The 14,376-nt window shown below is 35.5% G+C and overlaps 1 protein-coding gene across 1 annotated transcript in view; it reads right to left on the bottom strand.

The window, feature by feature from the left end:
• Positions 1 to 1,934: 1,934 nt before the first annotated feature.
• The window catches only part of DENND1B (DENN domain containing 1B), a 249,432-nt gene continuing 236,990 nt past the window's right edge, over positions 1,935 to 14,376 (bottom strand). Inside the window, exons 21-23 of the mRNA XM_023514559.1 lie at positions 5,228 to 5,307; positions 4,019 to 4,235; positions 1,935 to 3,261 (exon numbers count right to left, since the gene is read on the bottom strand). Of these exons, the coding sequence (XP_023370327.1) occupies positions 2,725 to 3,261; positions 4,019 to 4,235; positions 5,228 to 5,307 (834 nt within the window). The 3' untranslated portion in view covers positions 1,935 to 2,724. The remainder of the gene's footprint in view (positions 3,262 to 4,018; positions 4,236 to 5,227; positions 5,308 to 14,376) is intronic.

Raw genomic sequence — 14,376 nt, 5'->3', positions numbered from 1 at the left:
TCAAAATTTGAAGGATTTGAAATATCAATACTGACTAGTAGTGTTCTGGATTTTTTTTCAAGAATAATATGTCGAGTTTTTGCTTTTTTGTTTTTAATGTGGAATAAAACCAAATTTTGCATGTTAAAATAAGGCACAAATCACTTTAAAATACCTTGAGATAATTATGTTATTTGTAAGTGGCTAAAAATCCTCAGAAAAAACATAGCATCATAGCCAAACATCTTGTGAGGTGACAAAGATAGAAAAATAATTTAGATTTCTGAGGCCATATGTTTATTATATAAATGGACTAAAATTCAAGTTTGGCCTATGCCACACTCATGGTTATCTCATTCTCCAGACTATGAGTTCTGAAAAGAAAAAAAAAAAACAAAAACACTTCATTTCCAAATTTAGGTTAAAAGGCTGCATTACACTGTTTTCAAAAATTCTGAAGAATATTTGTCAAGCAGATTAACAACCAGAGTAACCTTTTTTCTTTCTCATTTAAAACAGTCCTTTTGATATAGGGACTATATTCTGTTACACATGTATACTTCAGTGAAATAAATTGGAATTTTTTAATAACCACATAAGGTGAAATTTGACAAGAACTTTGAGTCTTCTACATTAAAAAAATAAGGATTAAACATTTTTTACTTAATATATACAGAGTCCAGATCATAAGGAAGATAAGACTCCCTTTCTTTGTAATTGGAGCTACATAAATTATTTGGAATTCTCCTGCATGCATGAAATAAAAAATTGTCTCAAATAAAACATATTCATTTAGACTTTGAAATGTGGGAAAAACTTAGTCATTTTCTCTAAATTATTTAAAGACTGACCTGAATATTTTTAAGCTATGTTTTCAATAAACCCCCTTCTAGGATTTTAAATAAAATTATATTCTTTCGGCAAATATTTTAGAGTGAATACAGCCTTTTGGTGGCCCTTAAATGGTTTCTCAAAAATCTTTTCTAAAAAGACAATCCAAAAAAAAATTATGATGGGTCTATAGGGCAGATATACAGAACATATAATAACAAATTAACTATTAACATCATCGTTTTTTTCCTGATTCCACCTGTCAGTCTACTTTACCATGAAGCAGTCTACACATGATTCCTTCTCTGGTGAATTCCAAAGCTTATGGTGAATTTGAGAAAGAAGAGACAAATTTCCAATAAAGGAGAATTCCAAATAATTCACGTAGATCCTCCTCTGCCCTAAAGGAGGGGAAATATTATTCCCTAGGTGTGGGCTGCTTATAGTGACTTCCTTCTGAAAACTACAGTATAGAAGTGTGAGAGGGAGGGTAACTTTAGAAAAGCTGGAAAAACCTGACCGGCCCCACCTTAGCCAGGTCTATCAAGGTCAGCATCAATTCACAAATCATGCTCACAGTACGTACTGTTGATAGGACATTATGTAAAGGGCACTTTGCTTCTCTGCTCTTCCTCCTTAAAACCCACAATCCCAGTGTATTCAAGAGAAAAATATCAGAAAAATTCCATGAGGGGGCACCACACAAAATATCTGACAGTACTCGTCAAAACTGCCAAGGCCATTAAAATCGAGGAAAGGCTAAAGAAACTTCCACAGCCAAGAGGAGCCTGAGGAAACGTGACAGCTGAGGGTAAGGTGGTGTCCTGGAGAGAGAGGGTCTCGGAACAGAATACAGGCGTTAGGGAAAACTAAGAAACTGTGGCTAATATATGGCCTATCATCACACGGGTTCATTAATTACAACTAATGTACCGTGGGGAGGTACAGTGTCAATAAGGGAGAAGTAACAGGGATGTACAGGAACTCCAGGTACTGTTAATATCTTTGCCACTTTTTGTGAATTGAAAACTTCTCAATTACAAAGTCAATTTTAAAAAAGGAAATTTGAGATGATTATATGAAGCATTTTGATAGAGAATTAATAGTTCAGAAAGAAAAGTTCATCAGGATAGTTTATGTTGCATTTGGCTTTCTTCGGGTGGACCCCTAGACAGCAAAGGCAGGCAGAGAGACTGAACATTTTTACAGTGTCTCCCTTGTAAACAGAAGTCATTAACTTCACATTAGAATTCAGCACTTCATATATCACTGAATAAAAGGTAAATGTATACCTTTATGCTTTTTGGAAAACATGGCTGCAGTGCCCTTACATAATCAAAGTATTTCTAGAAAAGAGCTTTTTAATCTTGAAAAAAATGAATTTTGACCTTGATTTGATGACTAGAAAAAGGCATTATTGCTCTGAACACCAATAACTTATCCTCCAAACTTTACATGTAATTTCATAAATTATTTAAGTATGCTTAATACAGCTTTAAGATTAAGGCAATTAGTGGGATAACAGTTTTATCAGTTTCAGGCTAGTTTTGATATCTTGATCAGTTCATGCTCAACCAGATTAGTAGAGTAGCTACTGGTTATGTGCATGGGTTATATATGCATACTTAGTTTAAATAAAAAGAATGGCAGTAAGCACCAAATACTAGGAAATCATATGTTCAGTACATATGTGTACATCCATACTAGTACCTGATTTAAAAGCACAGAAGAGTAATTTGCTTTATATTTAAAAATCAATGGGTAACATATATCCATGAAATGAACAAGTGCGGGAAATATATGTTCCCAATGAAAAAAAATTAAATAGCAGTAAGAATTTTCATTCCTACAAGTGTTTATTATACAGATGGCGTGGAATCCCACAATGTCTCCATAGAATCCTGGGTGTAAGACTTAGGCTTGGTTTCCGCTCCCACTTTCTTCTGAAATGTTTAAGCTCTGTTGGAAGTCAGATGACAAATGACATAATGACACTACTTCATGGAGCAGTCCGATGTCTTCTGCAGTCTCTTTGGCCTCTTTCCCTTCTTTTTCCCATGGAACAAAAGTAGATGAACGTTGCCCGGGGCTAGATGTGAGCAGATCACCTGAGATCTGGCTTAGTGTTTCCTTCTTGTCTGTTTTTCCTTCGTTGGTTCGGGAGACTTCGGGGGATGCCAGTGGGAAATCCAGTCCTGAAGTTGTGGCTGGTTTACCGGTTGCAGGAGGGCCACCCACACTGTCATCGCTGAGGTGTTTTTCGCTATTTTCCTCTTCCAGGATAAAGAGAGAATCTGTCAAACCGCTAGAGGAAACCCGTTTCCTGGGAGATGGAGGGAGGTGTTTGCCATGAAGGGCACTGTCATCCTGCCCCAGGTTCCACTCTGCCTGATCCCCAGAACCACCACAGAAGAGGGCCAGGTTATTCTCACTCGGAGCATTGGATTTATTCTGAAAGAAGGCACAACAAATTCAGAGAACTTTTAATAAGCACTAATTTAGTGGGTTTTTTCCCATTTTGAAGTCAATGTTAATATCTCTGAAGGCTGGGAACTTGGAAGTTCCTGCCAGAAGGAATATAATGTTGACAGTTAATTTTAGATACCTCTGAATACCTCTATTAACAGGGAGGAAGTGGAATGAACTTTAGTTTTCATGCCCTTAGAACTGTCACCTATCAAATTCAAAATGGATATATATAACTAATGTCAAGTTCTAAAGCCACTTACACTCAAGAAGAGGGCTGCCATTACTTATCCTTCTTTCTCTGTTTTTGAAGCATTTGGTTCCATTTGTTTAAAACCATATCCATTTTTAAAATAATAAAATAGAAAAAAAAGATCTGAATGAATGCTTATGTTAAAGTTTGTTAAAAACCCAGGAAATAAAGGAAAAAAGTGGAACCATTTCATGTTTAAGAATTTACCCAGAGAAGAAAATTAGATTGCAAGAAAATATTTCTGCTTGACAAAAGAATTTCAATTAATCACAATAACCACCAGAACTGGATAAGTGAAAGGGAAAATATTGGGATTTTATTACTAGAAATAGTTCTTAAGAATTACTTTTTGCCATATTTTTAAAGTTTTTACACTTACCTACTCAGAGGTTAAATACTTCTACCAAATTTTAAGACTGTAAGATCACGAAATAACAGAAAGGACAACAATGTTTTCTTTTAATTTTATAAGTAAAGAAATCAACTAACCGTAGGCTTGTAATCAATATCATCCATTGATCTGAAGAAATCCAAGCTTTTTGCAGCTGCCAGCTTCCCTTGATCTGAGCTGTGTGTGCTCAAGGTATCAAGGATCTCTCCCAGTAAGTCCATTTCACCTGAGTAAGGGGTCTTTACTCTTGTTTCAACAGAGTCATCACTTTCATAAAAATAAGCAGAGGCTTCTTCACCATCTTCAGAAGACAACCTGAAAGAAAAAAACAAAAAACAAAAAAAACACTGTAGTAGGTCTGGAACCACATACACTGCATGTCAGTAAGATCTCACCACATTCAGTTCATGGGAATTTTTAAAATCAAAGTGGTATTTCAGTGGAATGAGAAAAAAAGTGATAATTTGTTCATAACAAAATACTTTAAAGTAATGTATATTATCAGTTGGCATACTGAAAATTTTAAGTACAAGCCTTAAGAACAAGCCTCAAGTTTATGGTACACCTTAATCAATCTGAAATTAGAAACTAGGCTTCTCACACCGTCTAATTCTGTGGGATCTGAAATGTTACTTTAGGAATATTAGATTGAACTCTTATAAAATTTGCTATAGCCCAGTTCACTTTCAATATTTTATAGGTTTCTCTTTTATTTATCCACTTATTAGAGAAGCATGCACTTTCCTATAAAGGAATACTTAAAGGAAAAAAAATGTCCATGTTGTTATCCCCATATATCTTAAAATTGCTAAAAAGCTAAAAACGTTTTCTCCTATATTAAAATAATTATAGGAAAATTTAGTTATTCTCTTATATTAAAATTAATTTATACTGCTTATTAAATATTCTGATTCTGGTATCACCACAGATCTAAGTCTTTCATACCCCTGGTTCCATTTGTTTCAATTGACTCTCACCACGGCTCTTGACATTCAACCTTCCCCTAACTAGCATGAGGGCAAGAGCCTAACTCAGGTGCGCTTCCAGTTCCCCTTCACCCTACCCCAGATATTTCTGCGGATATTACTGCATTCAGGGAACAAGATATTTCAGGTCCATGTCTTGCTTTCCTGTCTCAAGATATCCCCCACAGCGTTTCAAGGTTCCTTTTGGTGAAGACCAGAACAATCCAAGGGAGCAAGATCTGAGTTCTAGGGGTGCAACCTCTTGGAAACATTCTTTCTCACCTAAACCTTCTTCAGGAAGCCACACCACCTAACAGACACCAGCATGTGGGCACTACTCACTTGCTTGCTCTTTCATGGTCATCATCATCCTCATCATTCAGAGCTCCATCGAGGCTCTTAAGAGGTCTTTTTAAGCGGGCCTAGAAAGAGAAATTGAAAATAAATTGGCATTAGCAGTTTAAAATACATATCTTCAATAGATTTTAAAAGAACAATGTGATTCAATAAGGCATATTTCAAAAATAAATATGCATTCAGGGTTTTTGAATATTACCCAACGACTTAAAAAGAGGGGAGAGAATTAGGTAATATTTACCTCAACACTTACTCCTCACACTGATAAATAAAACATAAATCACTTGATCGAATGCAAACAGAGTCGCATGAGTTTTCAGGCCCTGATTTAGAAATATTGGATCTGGAGTCAATCATATTCCAGTGTACATTCACATAGTTTCAATAACCAATAATAATATCAATATTTTCAATAATATCAATGATGAATATTTTCCAGTTTTGTTTCATTTATTCTCCATGAACAATCTCCTTCACTCCAAATATTTTAAAACAGTGCTTCTCAAACCCTCAAACCTTAATGTGCCACAAATCTCTTAGAGATGTATAAAAATGCAAAAAATGTACATTCAGGTTCTATGAGGGCAGAGAATTAAGTTCGTGAACTCATCCTGGAAAAAGTGCTCCCTACCTCCTATGGTCACCTTTGAAGTACTCATCCTGGGAAGAAATTCTGAAACTCTTTTCTTGAATGCCCATTAGAGCTGTCATCTTCCGAGGACTGACAATTAAGTTTGTGAACTCATCCTAGAAAAAGTGCTTTGAAGGGAGGACTAGGCAGTGGCATTGGTGCACAGCTTCCCAAAGGGAGCACTTTGAAGGTGACCATGGTGACAGTCAGCAGTGAGATATGCAGTACTTCTCCTAGCATGAGTCCGCAAACTTAACTGTCTGACCCCCTACAGCCCTTCTGGGGACTGACTTTCTGCATTTCTAACCAGCTCTTAGGTGAGGGCAATGCTGCTGGATCTTGGGGTCACACTTGGAACAGCAAGTTTTTGAAGCAAATCCCAGACAATTTATCATTTCACTTGTAAGTACTTCATTATAGATTTTTCACAAAGACATTTAGTATAACCAAAATTATCATAGCTAGTAAATTAATAATTCTTTAATATTTTATATTACCCAAACTTTATTTATATTCCACTATTGCTACCAAAACCAGTAATTTGGGCGTTCCTTGTGTGTTCCTAGAGCAACTTTATGTACCTTAGTCACATGTGTACTATGTATATGTGTACATAATTTTTTTTTAATTTACATTTTGTAGAGATGTGGTCTTATCACACTGTACCTGTGAGCATGGTTAAACTCTCTCTCTCCCACTGTACAGTAGGCTCCTAGGGGCAGACACCTTGCTGATTAATCTGTCATACCCACAGAACCTAGCATTTTGTGTAGTATATACTAGTTCCAAGAAAACTGTAAAAGATTTTGAAAGGTGCAAAATTACTGGAAAGTGTCAATCAGTGGAATTATGGATATCGTGTGTTAGAAGATCCCATGGATTATCTGAGTCTGTAGTGCTCCGCATCTTTTATTATCTTTAACCACATTTCCAGGATATAATTTGGACAAATTGTACAACCAAGGCATTATCTGAAGTGGCAGTTATGACAAGCCGCCTATTATGGGACATAAAATATATGGCTATATTTTATGAAGCCTAAAGCCTATAAAACCCTCCTAAGAAAATCTGTGTGGTGCCTCCCTGAGAGAATCCAACCTTATAGGAAATAAGGCCCTTCCCTAGAAGGCCAAGAACTTCAGCAAATTTGGAGACCCTCAAAAGAACTCACCCTAATTTATAGGTATTCCAGGTAAAAATATTATGAAAAATTTGGGGGCTTAGTTTCTTAGCCTAACAATAGCAAATAACAGAGAATTTTATAAGCCTAATCCTAGAGTTCTCATGAAAGCTTAAAGAGAGAAGTAAATTCTCTGGCCTTAGCTAGTCAATACCACATGGTTCTAGATTTATAAGGCAAACTCAAGGAGGCTTAAATGGTTAATTGGCTTTCTTGTTGTCCCAACATAAATAATCAGGCCAAGTCTAATGAAAACAGCCTTCCTATTGTGAACAGAAATAATCTTTGAGATTTATGAAGCTCACAAGTGGGGAATACAGTTGAGAAAATTGTAGAACACTTTGAAATGGGCAAAAAAATATGATTGTCCTTTCAGAGGAATGTTTGGTATTATCTATGATTCTTTTTCAGATTTTCTGACACTATATAGGTCTACATCATTCATAGTCTCAATCTTATAGCTCTCTACAAACAGAAGATAATTTTTAGAAGACTGATGATAATGCAAATGCTTTTTTTAAAAAGATGCCTTCTCACTCTGTCCCCCAGACTACAGTACAGCGATAACCATCATAGCCCACTTCAACCTCAAATTCCTGGGCTCAAGGAATTCTCCTGCCTTAGGCTCCCAACAACTGGGACTCCAGCTATGCATGACCACACCTGCATAATTTTTTTTTATTTTATGTTTTGTAGAGATGTGGTCTTTCTATGTTGCCTGGGCTGGTCTCAAACTCCTGAGGTTCAAGTGATCCTCCCAACTTGGCCTCATAAAATGCTGCGATTACAGGTGTAGCCTTCGTACCTGGCTTTTGTTTCTTGTGCCTGTACATATGCAAGTAAATTTTGTCCAGTGGAGATTACTACATTGTAGATATTGATGGTTTTGAATCAGACGGCACACACATTTCAGTATTGATGACTGTCCATGTTTCTGTTCTTTGGATTGTCCTGTGTACCAGCTTACTAGTTCTCTCACTAATTAATGAGTTAAATAACACATGAGAGTAATAATTTCACTCTACAATGTAAAATTATTCTTCAGAGTAGGAAGAAATGTTTTCTGAATAAATGAATATCTGCATACATAGTAGGTAATTTCAATTACTTATTAAATGAATTAATCAACTGATAAGAAAATATACAACACAAAGAATAAAGTACTTTAAAAATTGATCAACATAAGAATTTTTAGTGTCTACAAATCACAGAACAGAATTATATTCATTCATTCAACAAAAATTATAAAAATGCCTACCATGTGCCAGGCATTAGGTCACTTGTTAGGGTATACTTAGGATCAAGAACAGGGCTCGTTGCCCTCATGGGTATTATATTCTATTAAATGAGATATGACTTAAATTGGATATTCATACAAATAATAATAATAATTAGGATTATAATTAATCTGTCCTAAGCTACTATTGCTATGGAAGCACTTCAGGAGTTGCCCTAGTTTGGAAGGTCAAGGGAAGCCTTTCCGTGAAAGATACTTGAGTTGAGCTCTGCAGGTTAGTAGAAGACAAAATGAGATAACGATGCATGTGAAGTTCCTGTGGTGAGACAGCTGGGCAAGCATAAGAGAATGAAAGATAACTTTTGGTGAGCTGTGGAATAGAACTTGTGTTGGCGCACAGAATTGTTTAAGGGGTCCGTAAAAGCCTGCAGTTACTCTTTTGATCACTAGATGGCAGACATATACCAAGAAGGCAAAAGTCAGAGAATTTGAATTCATGAGAGAGATCAGAGAACTAGCAGGAAAAGTATGAGAGATTAGAACTTGTTGGAGAGGTAGGCAAGGTTTGGACCCTGGCCTTCCAGAACCAAATAAGGAAGGGCAGGCAACAGAATGTCATTTAATCAACAAATACTCCTTGAGAACCCCCTGAAAGCTGACATTGTACACTCCCTGGAAGTGCGGTAGCAGCCACATCCCATTCTCTTTCAGAGCTTTGTGTCTCCTCATTCCAGCATCTTCTCATCATTTATCGCGTGCATGCAGCCATCTTCTATGTTGTGAAGTGTACAAGAGAAATGAGAAAGTCCCTCTTCTCAAGACATTCAAAAAACAAAGCATGACAAATGCCAAAATATTAAACAGTTATAGATAAAACTTCTTATTCCTCATTGTATGAATATACTCAAATTGAAACTTTGATCACAGATGAAAACTTACATAAATGACCAGAGTACTCATCAGAATTAATGTGATATTACCTAAACTGTAATATTCCTAATAATGTAAAGCAGGTCCATTCAGCAGAGTAATAATAAGGAATTGTAATTACATTCTATAAATAATGGTAAATTCTGGGATTAAATAAGAAGGTATCCAAGTTTCTGAAGTGTACAGACCCGATACAGCTACGATGTTTAAAATGGTCATGTCACTAGTTCTGTGTGGGCTGTGCAAATTAGCAACTCCCTTGGGAGGAAGCATTACCCAAAATAAAAATTTTTTGATGCAAAATACATCATAAGAAACAAAGTAAGCAGAGTTTTATATTAATTTGATACAATGAATTAACATGGGGAACTAGATATACTTAAATAGACTTCTACTAGGGTCTAAACACACATAATTAGAAAATAAAATTTTACTGCCATGAAAGTGTAAAATGTAAAGAGAATATCTAGTGTACTTTATAGAAAAATGTACATACTTTATATAAAAATTCAGTGTTCATTCGCATGACAAAGGACGCTTGCTAAGAATGTGAAAAGATACTAAAATAATAAAAATAAAAGTTATCAGTGTGGAATGAAGCTCATTGGAGAAGATACCCCACTAGGGGTTTTGATCCTAGACCTAGATATTGAATGAAATAAAGTAAATAAACTGGCAAAGATGAAAAGGACAAGTATTTATATGAAAGAAAAAAAAAACATATAAAAACCGTACACAGAAAGTTACAAAGGTAGAAGGACCATGTCACAAAACAATGGAACTTAATGTTCCAAAGACCTGTTAATCTTTCCATTAATGCTTCCATTTTGATCATTAGATGGCAGGTAATAGATTAATAGGCAAAATGATGGGCAAGTTCACATTCCTAGATGGATTTATGGGGGAAGGGAATAAGGGTAGTTGAATGAAAAAATACGACATTTTAGACTTCATGAAATCAAGATACTTGTAACATGTGAATGTTTTGAAAGTCTCCACTCAAGACTCATTCAAGTCTCTACAATCTCTACTACTGCTCTCATTTTAGAGTTGAGGCAACTGAGGTCCAGAGTGTTTCTTGCTCATCTAAAGCCCACAGTAAACTCCCAAGTTTACATATTTTACAGTGCAAGACAAAAACACTTGGTTGAAATAAGAACAAACTGAACAATAACATAGAATTATAATGGCAATACTTTAAAAAACACATGTGTTTTAATCTGCACAGGGAGTAACTGAAGAGTTAAATGAATTAATTACCCAGGATTGATTTGCATCAGTGTGTTTAATGTTTTAGATATTATATTTTATTTCATTTAAATACCTACTTCACCACAAATTCTGGAGAATATTTTCCCTTTTTACAAAAATCAAAAGCTTAGCAAAGTAAAGCGACTTGGGTGAGATTAGGTAATTTCTTTTTTTCAGGACAGGATCTTGCTCTGTCACCCAGTAGTACTGGAATGCAGTAGCCCAATCATAGCTCGCTGCAACTTCCAACTCCTGGGGTCAAGGGATCCTCCTGCCTCAGTCTCTTGAGTAGCTGGGACTACAGACATGTACCACCAAGCTGGCTATTTTTTCCATTTTTTTTAGAGCTGAGGTCCAATTCTTGATGAGGCCGGACTCAAACTTCTGGCCTCAAGCATTCCTTCTGCCCTGGCCTCCCACGGTGCTAGGATTACAGGGTAAGCCACCATGTCCAGCCTAGATGAGGTAATTAATAAGTGACGGAACTATGGCTCTACCCCAAGTGCTCTGATGCCATAAACAGAGCTTCTTTCATTATGACTACACTAGACAAGTGAAGCCTCTAATTCAGAAGAAAGAAATGTCTGAAAACTAGCCTAAGAAAGGCTGGTTCAAAAATGGTAAATTTTAACCTCATTTTTAAAGCAGGTGGTAGCTACAGAATGACAAAAGTCCTAAAGTTCCAGGTAGGTGGAACGCCAAGGTAAAGAAACAAGAGATAAACATATTTTGCAAAGATTCCTTTTGGGGAAAAGGAGTAAATTGGAAGATTAGCAACATAGATGTTTGGTGAAGTCTGTTGAATTTAGTTTAAGGAAACAAGATTTTATAAAAGCATCAAAATTATATTCCTTGAGTGGGTCATTAATAACACAAGTTAACTACTAATGTGTAGAGAAGCAAAAATATTGAGAGAGACCCTCCCTATGCAGCTCACGTGTACTGGGACTGCTGTTGGCTCAGGTGAAGCAGGGACGTGGAGAAACCTTCCCACACTCCAATGCAAGGATTCTACTCTAAGCATAAACTAACAGCAGATAACGAAAGAAACTGCTGGTAACGAAATCCACAACAAAATTCACTAACTCCTGACTGAGTAATCTCTTACACCAACAGCATTACAGAAAAAAGCCTTGCCCACTTCTAGGTATAAATACTAATTAACTATTTCGGTGGGGGATGGGGGAAGCATTTGATTAAGAATTACGAGACATGGAAAAGAAAAAGATGGACAAGATGGATAAATAGGACGATAGCAGAGAAATAGAATCCACTTTCTAAAAAAGAGTCAATTGAAAATGATAGAAATTAAAAAAAATGACACAAATGAAAAATTCTTTGATAAGTACATCAGCAGACTAAGGAAAAAAATCAGTGAACTTCAAGATAAGTCAATAGAAAAATAAGAACAGAGAAAATGGAAAAAAACCCACAAGAAAAAACAGAAGAGAACATCCAAGAACTGAAGAACCCCATCAACCCATCTAATTCATTCAGGTCCTAACACACAGGAGCATTCATAATTGTTTGTGGTAAGGTGATGTTGTAGTTGATAGAAGAGAAACAATATTACTAATATTTATGAGACTTCTACTGATTGTTGGAAGAACAAATTCTATCGTTACACTAACACTAATCTCCACAATAACTCTTTCAAGGGGAACATAATTATTATCCTTTTATAGATTTGAAGGCTTAGAGAGGCTGGGAAAGTTGCTTGAGTTTACGTAGCATCCAAGTGGCAGAGCTGGTGTTCTGGTCCAGGTATGTTATACCACAAAGCCTGGGGTCTTTACATAACATCTTTCTACTAGGTGATTAGGGTGACGGCCAGGAACTGAAAACGGGGAGTGAATATAAAGGCCAATGAAGTAAAGACTTTCTGAATTTGTAAATGACAGTCCTTGGTACGTTAAGAGGAGATAAGAGGTCTTAAAAATTATAGAGCAAAAGGCCCAGCACATCGTAGGTGTTCAGAGGAGCATATAACCCTGAAAGCTGTAAACATGCACAGAGTAGATACTCAGATGGTTTTTACTGAATTGAATTAAAGTCTCCGTCATGTGTGTCTCTTCTGTCCACATTATAACACTAAAGTCATTAATAGAAGCTTATTTAATTAATATTAAGTTGAGGTCTATTCTAAAATTTGACTAAAGAAATCCACATGTTATATTTTAAAGATAGAATATTAGAAGTCAGAACTGACTCTTTTACAGCATTCTTTTACTAAGCACAAATTAGGAAATTTAGTTTGGCAAAGTACCCTATTAAAATCATCCCAGAAACACTGTACTTTAGAATTCGTTTCTCCATTGTTAACCAGTGAGTATATAAAAACCCATCAAGTGGCAACATTCTACCAGGCATTCACTCTATAATAAAAGGCTGTCTCTCACTGAAGTGTGTGAAAAGGTACAAAGAAGGCCTTTACTCACAGGAGGTTTAATTACTTACCTGTGTTTATATGCAATATGGTTGTGAACCGTTATACTTTTAAGCCAACTTTTAAGGACTATTCCTATGCAAGTAATTATATTAACTACAAATACCTAAAAAGACATCGTTTCATTATTCTTTCTTGTCTTCAATATTTGAAAATGTAAATTTCACCAAAGATCTTAAATTTTTAGGACGAAGAAAATTATGGATCAGGGTAAATACAAGAAGTTTCATAAGACTATTAAATAGTATTTTCAAAGCAAAATAAGTAAGCAACCCTTCAATAAATGGCAAGCTGTTTGCAATTTCGCTTTTGTTGACAGAATTTCAATATTTCAACATTTAAAAAGGTTTCTTAATACATAACAAGTCAACTGTATTTTTATTTAGACAAAGAATTTGGTTTCTTTCACTAACTTATTTGGAGATGACTTTTCTAGCTGGGATAAATAAATAAAAAGTCAACATTGATTAATGGAACTATATTTTTCCAATCATCTAAACAAATTATATTTTCAAAAAGTACATAACTAAGGATTCAAATGTGCAGAAGTGAGATAATTATAGCTGCATTTCATTTCTAAGCTTTACCACGTTAATATGTGAGCACAAATGTATGTGTGGGACAACCTGAGTAAGTATAAAGTCCTAAACTGTTTCGTGTGTTGGATGTATCAAGAAGCTTGACAGAAGTTGCAATTATATTTTGGTCTCAGAATCACATAATACTAGTTTTCAAAAGCATTTATCACAAATGTCAAAGATGCTTATATAGGCAAAAGGCAAAAAAGGGAACAGTTTTCTGTGAAATAACTGGTATTATACTGAAACATGAGAGCAACCATAAAGAACTTGAACTTCCTGAGACGGCTGACCAACACAGTAGTCCTGTTTTTTAACTAGTGTGGAGGCCGACTCAGATTATTGGTGTGCTATTCTACTATTTTGCATTATATACATATTAGGAAATATAACAGTGTGCAGTAGAGAGAAATCCAGCTCAACTTATAATAAGATCATTATATCCCTGTAGCTATACACCTATGACATTTGTGGCAGTTTGTTTCTCTTTGGGGACAGTAGCAGACAGAAGCAGTAGCCCCTACGAGGACTTGCTTTTCTTTTCATCAATACTAACATCGATCTCTGGCAAACTTTAAAAATAGTTCTACACATACAACCACAGGAAAATTGCCATTTCTTTATCCTAAGACAGCTGGGTAAAAATAACAATTTGTCCACAGAAATTTGGTACTTTGGGGATAAAGGACTCTTGTTAATTTCATCAAAACCCTTACAAATTTAAAAAGGTAACAGGAAAAACTACAAAGTTAAACAGAACAGACAACAGAGAGGAAAAATATTAGTGATGTGATTACTGACATCAAGTCTGGAGTGGTAATATTCATTAGATTTACTGAATGGAAAAATTGAGTTATCTTTGTTTTCATTTCAAGACTTTG

Source organism: Otolemur garnettii, unplaced genomic scaffold (genome assembly GCF_000181295.1).
Source record: "Otolemur garnettii isolate 467f Iridium unplaced genomic scaffold, OtoGar3 scaffold00055, whole genome shotgun sequence".
NCBI lineage: Eukaryota > Metazoa > Chordata > Mammalia > Primates > Galagidae > Otolemur > Otolemur garnettii.
This window is presented reverse-complemented; position numbering and strand designations above follow the sequence as displayed.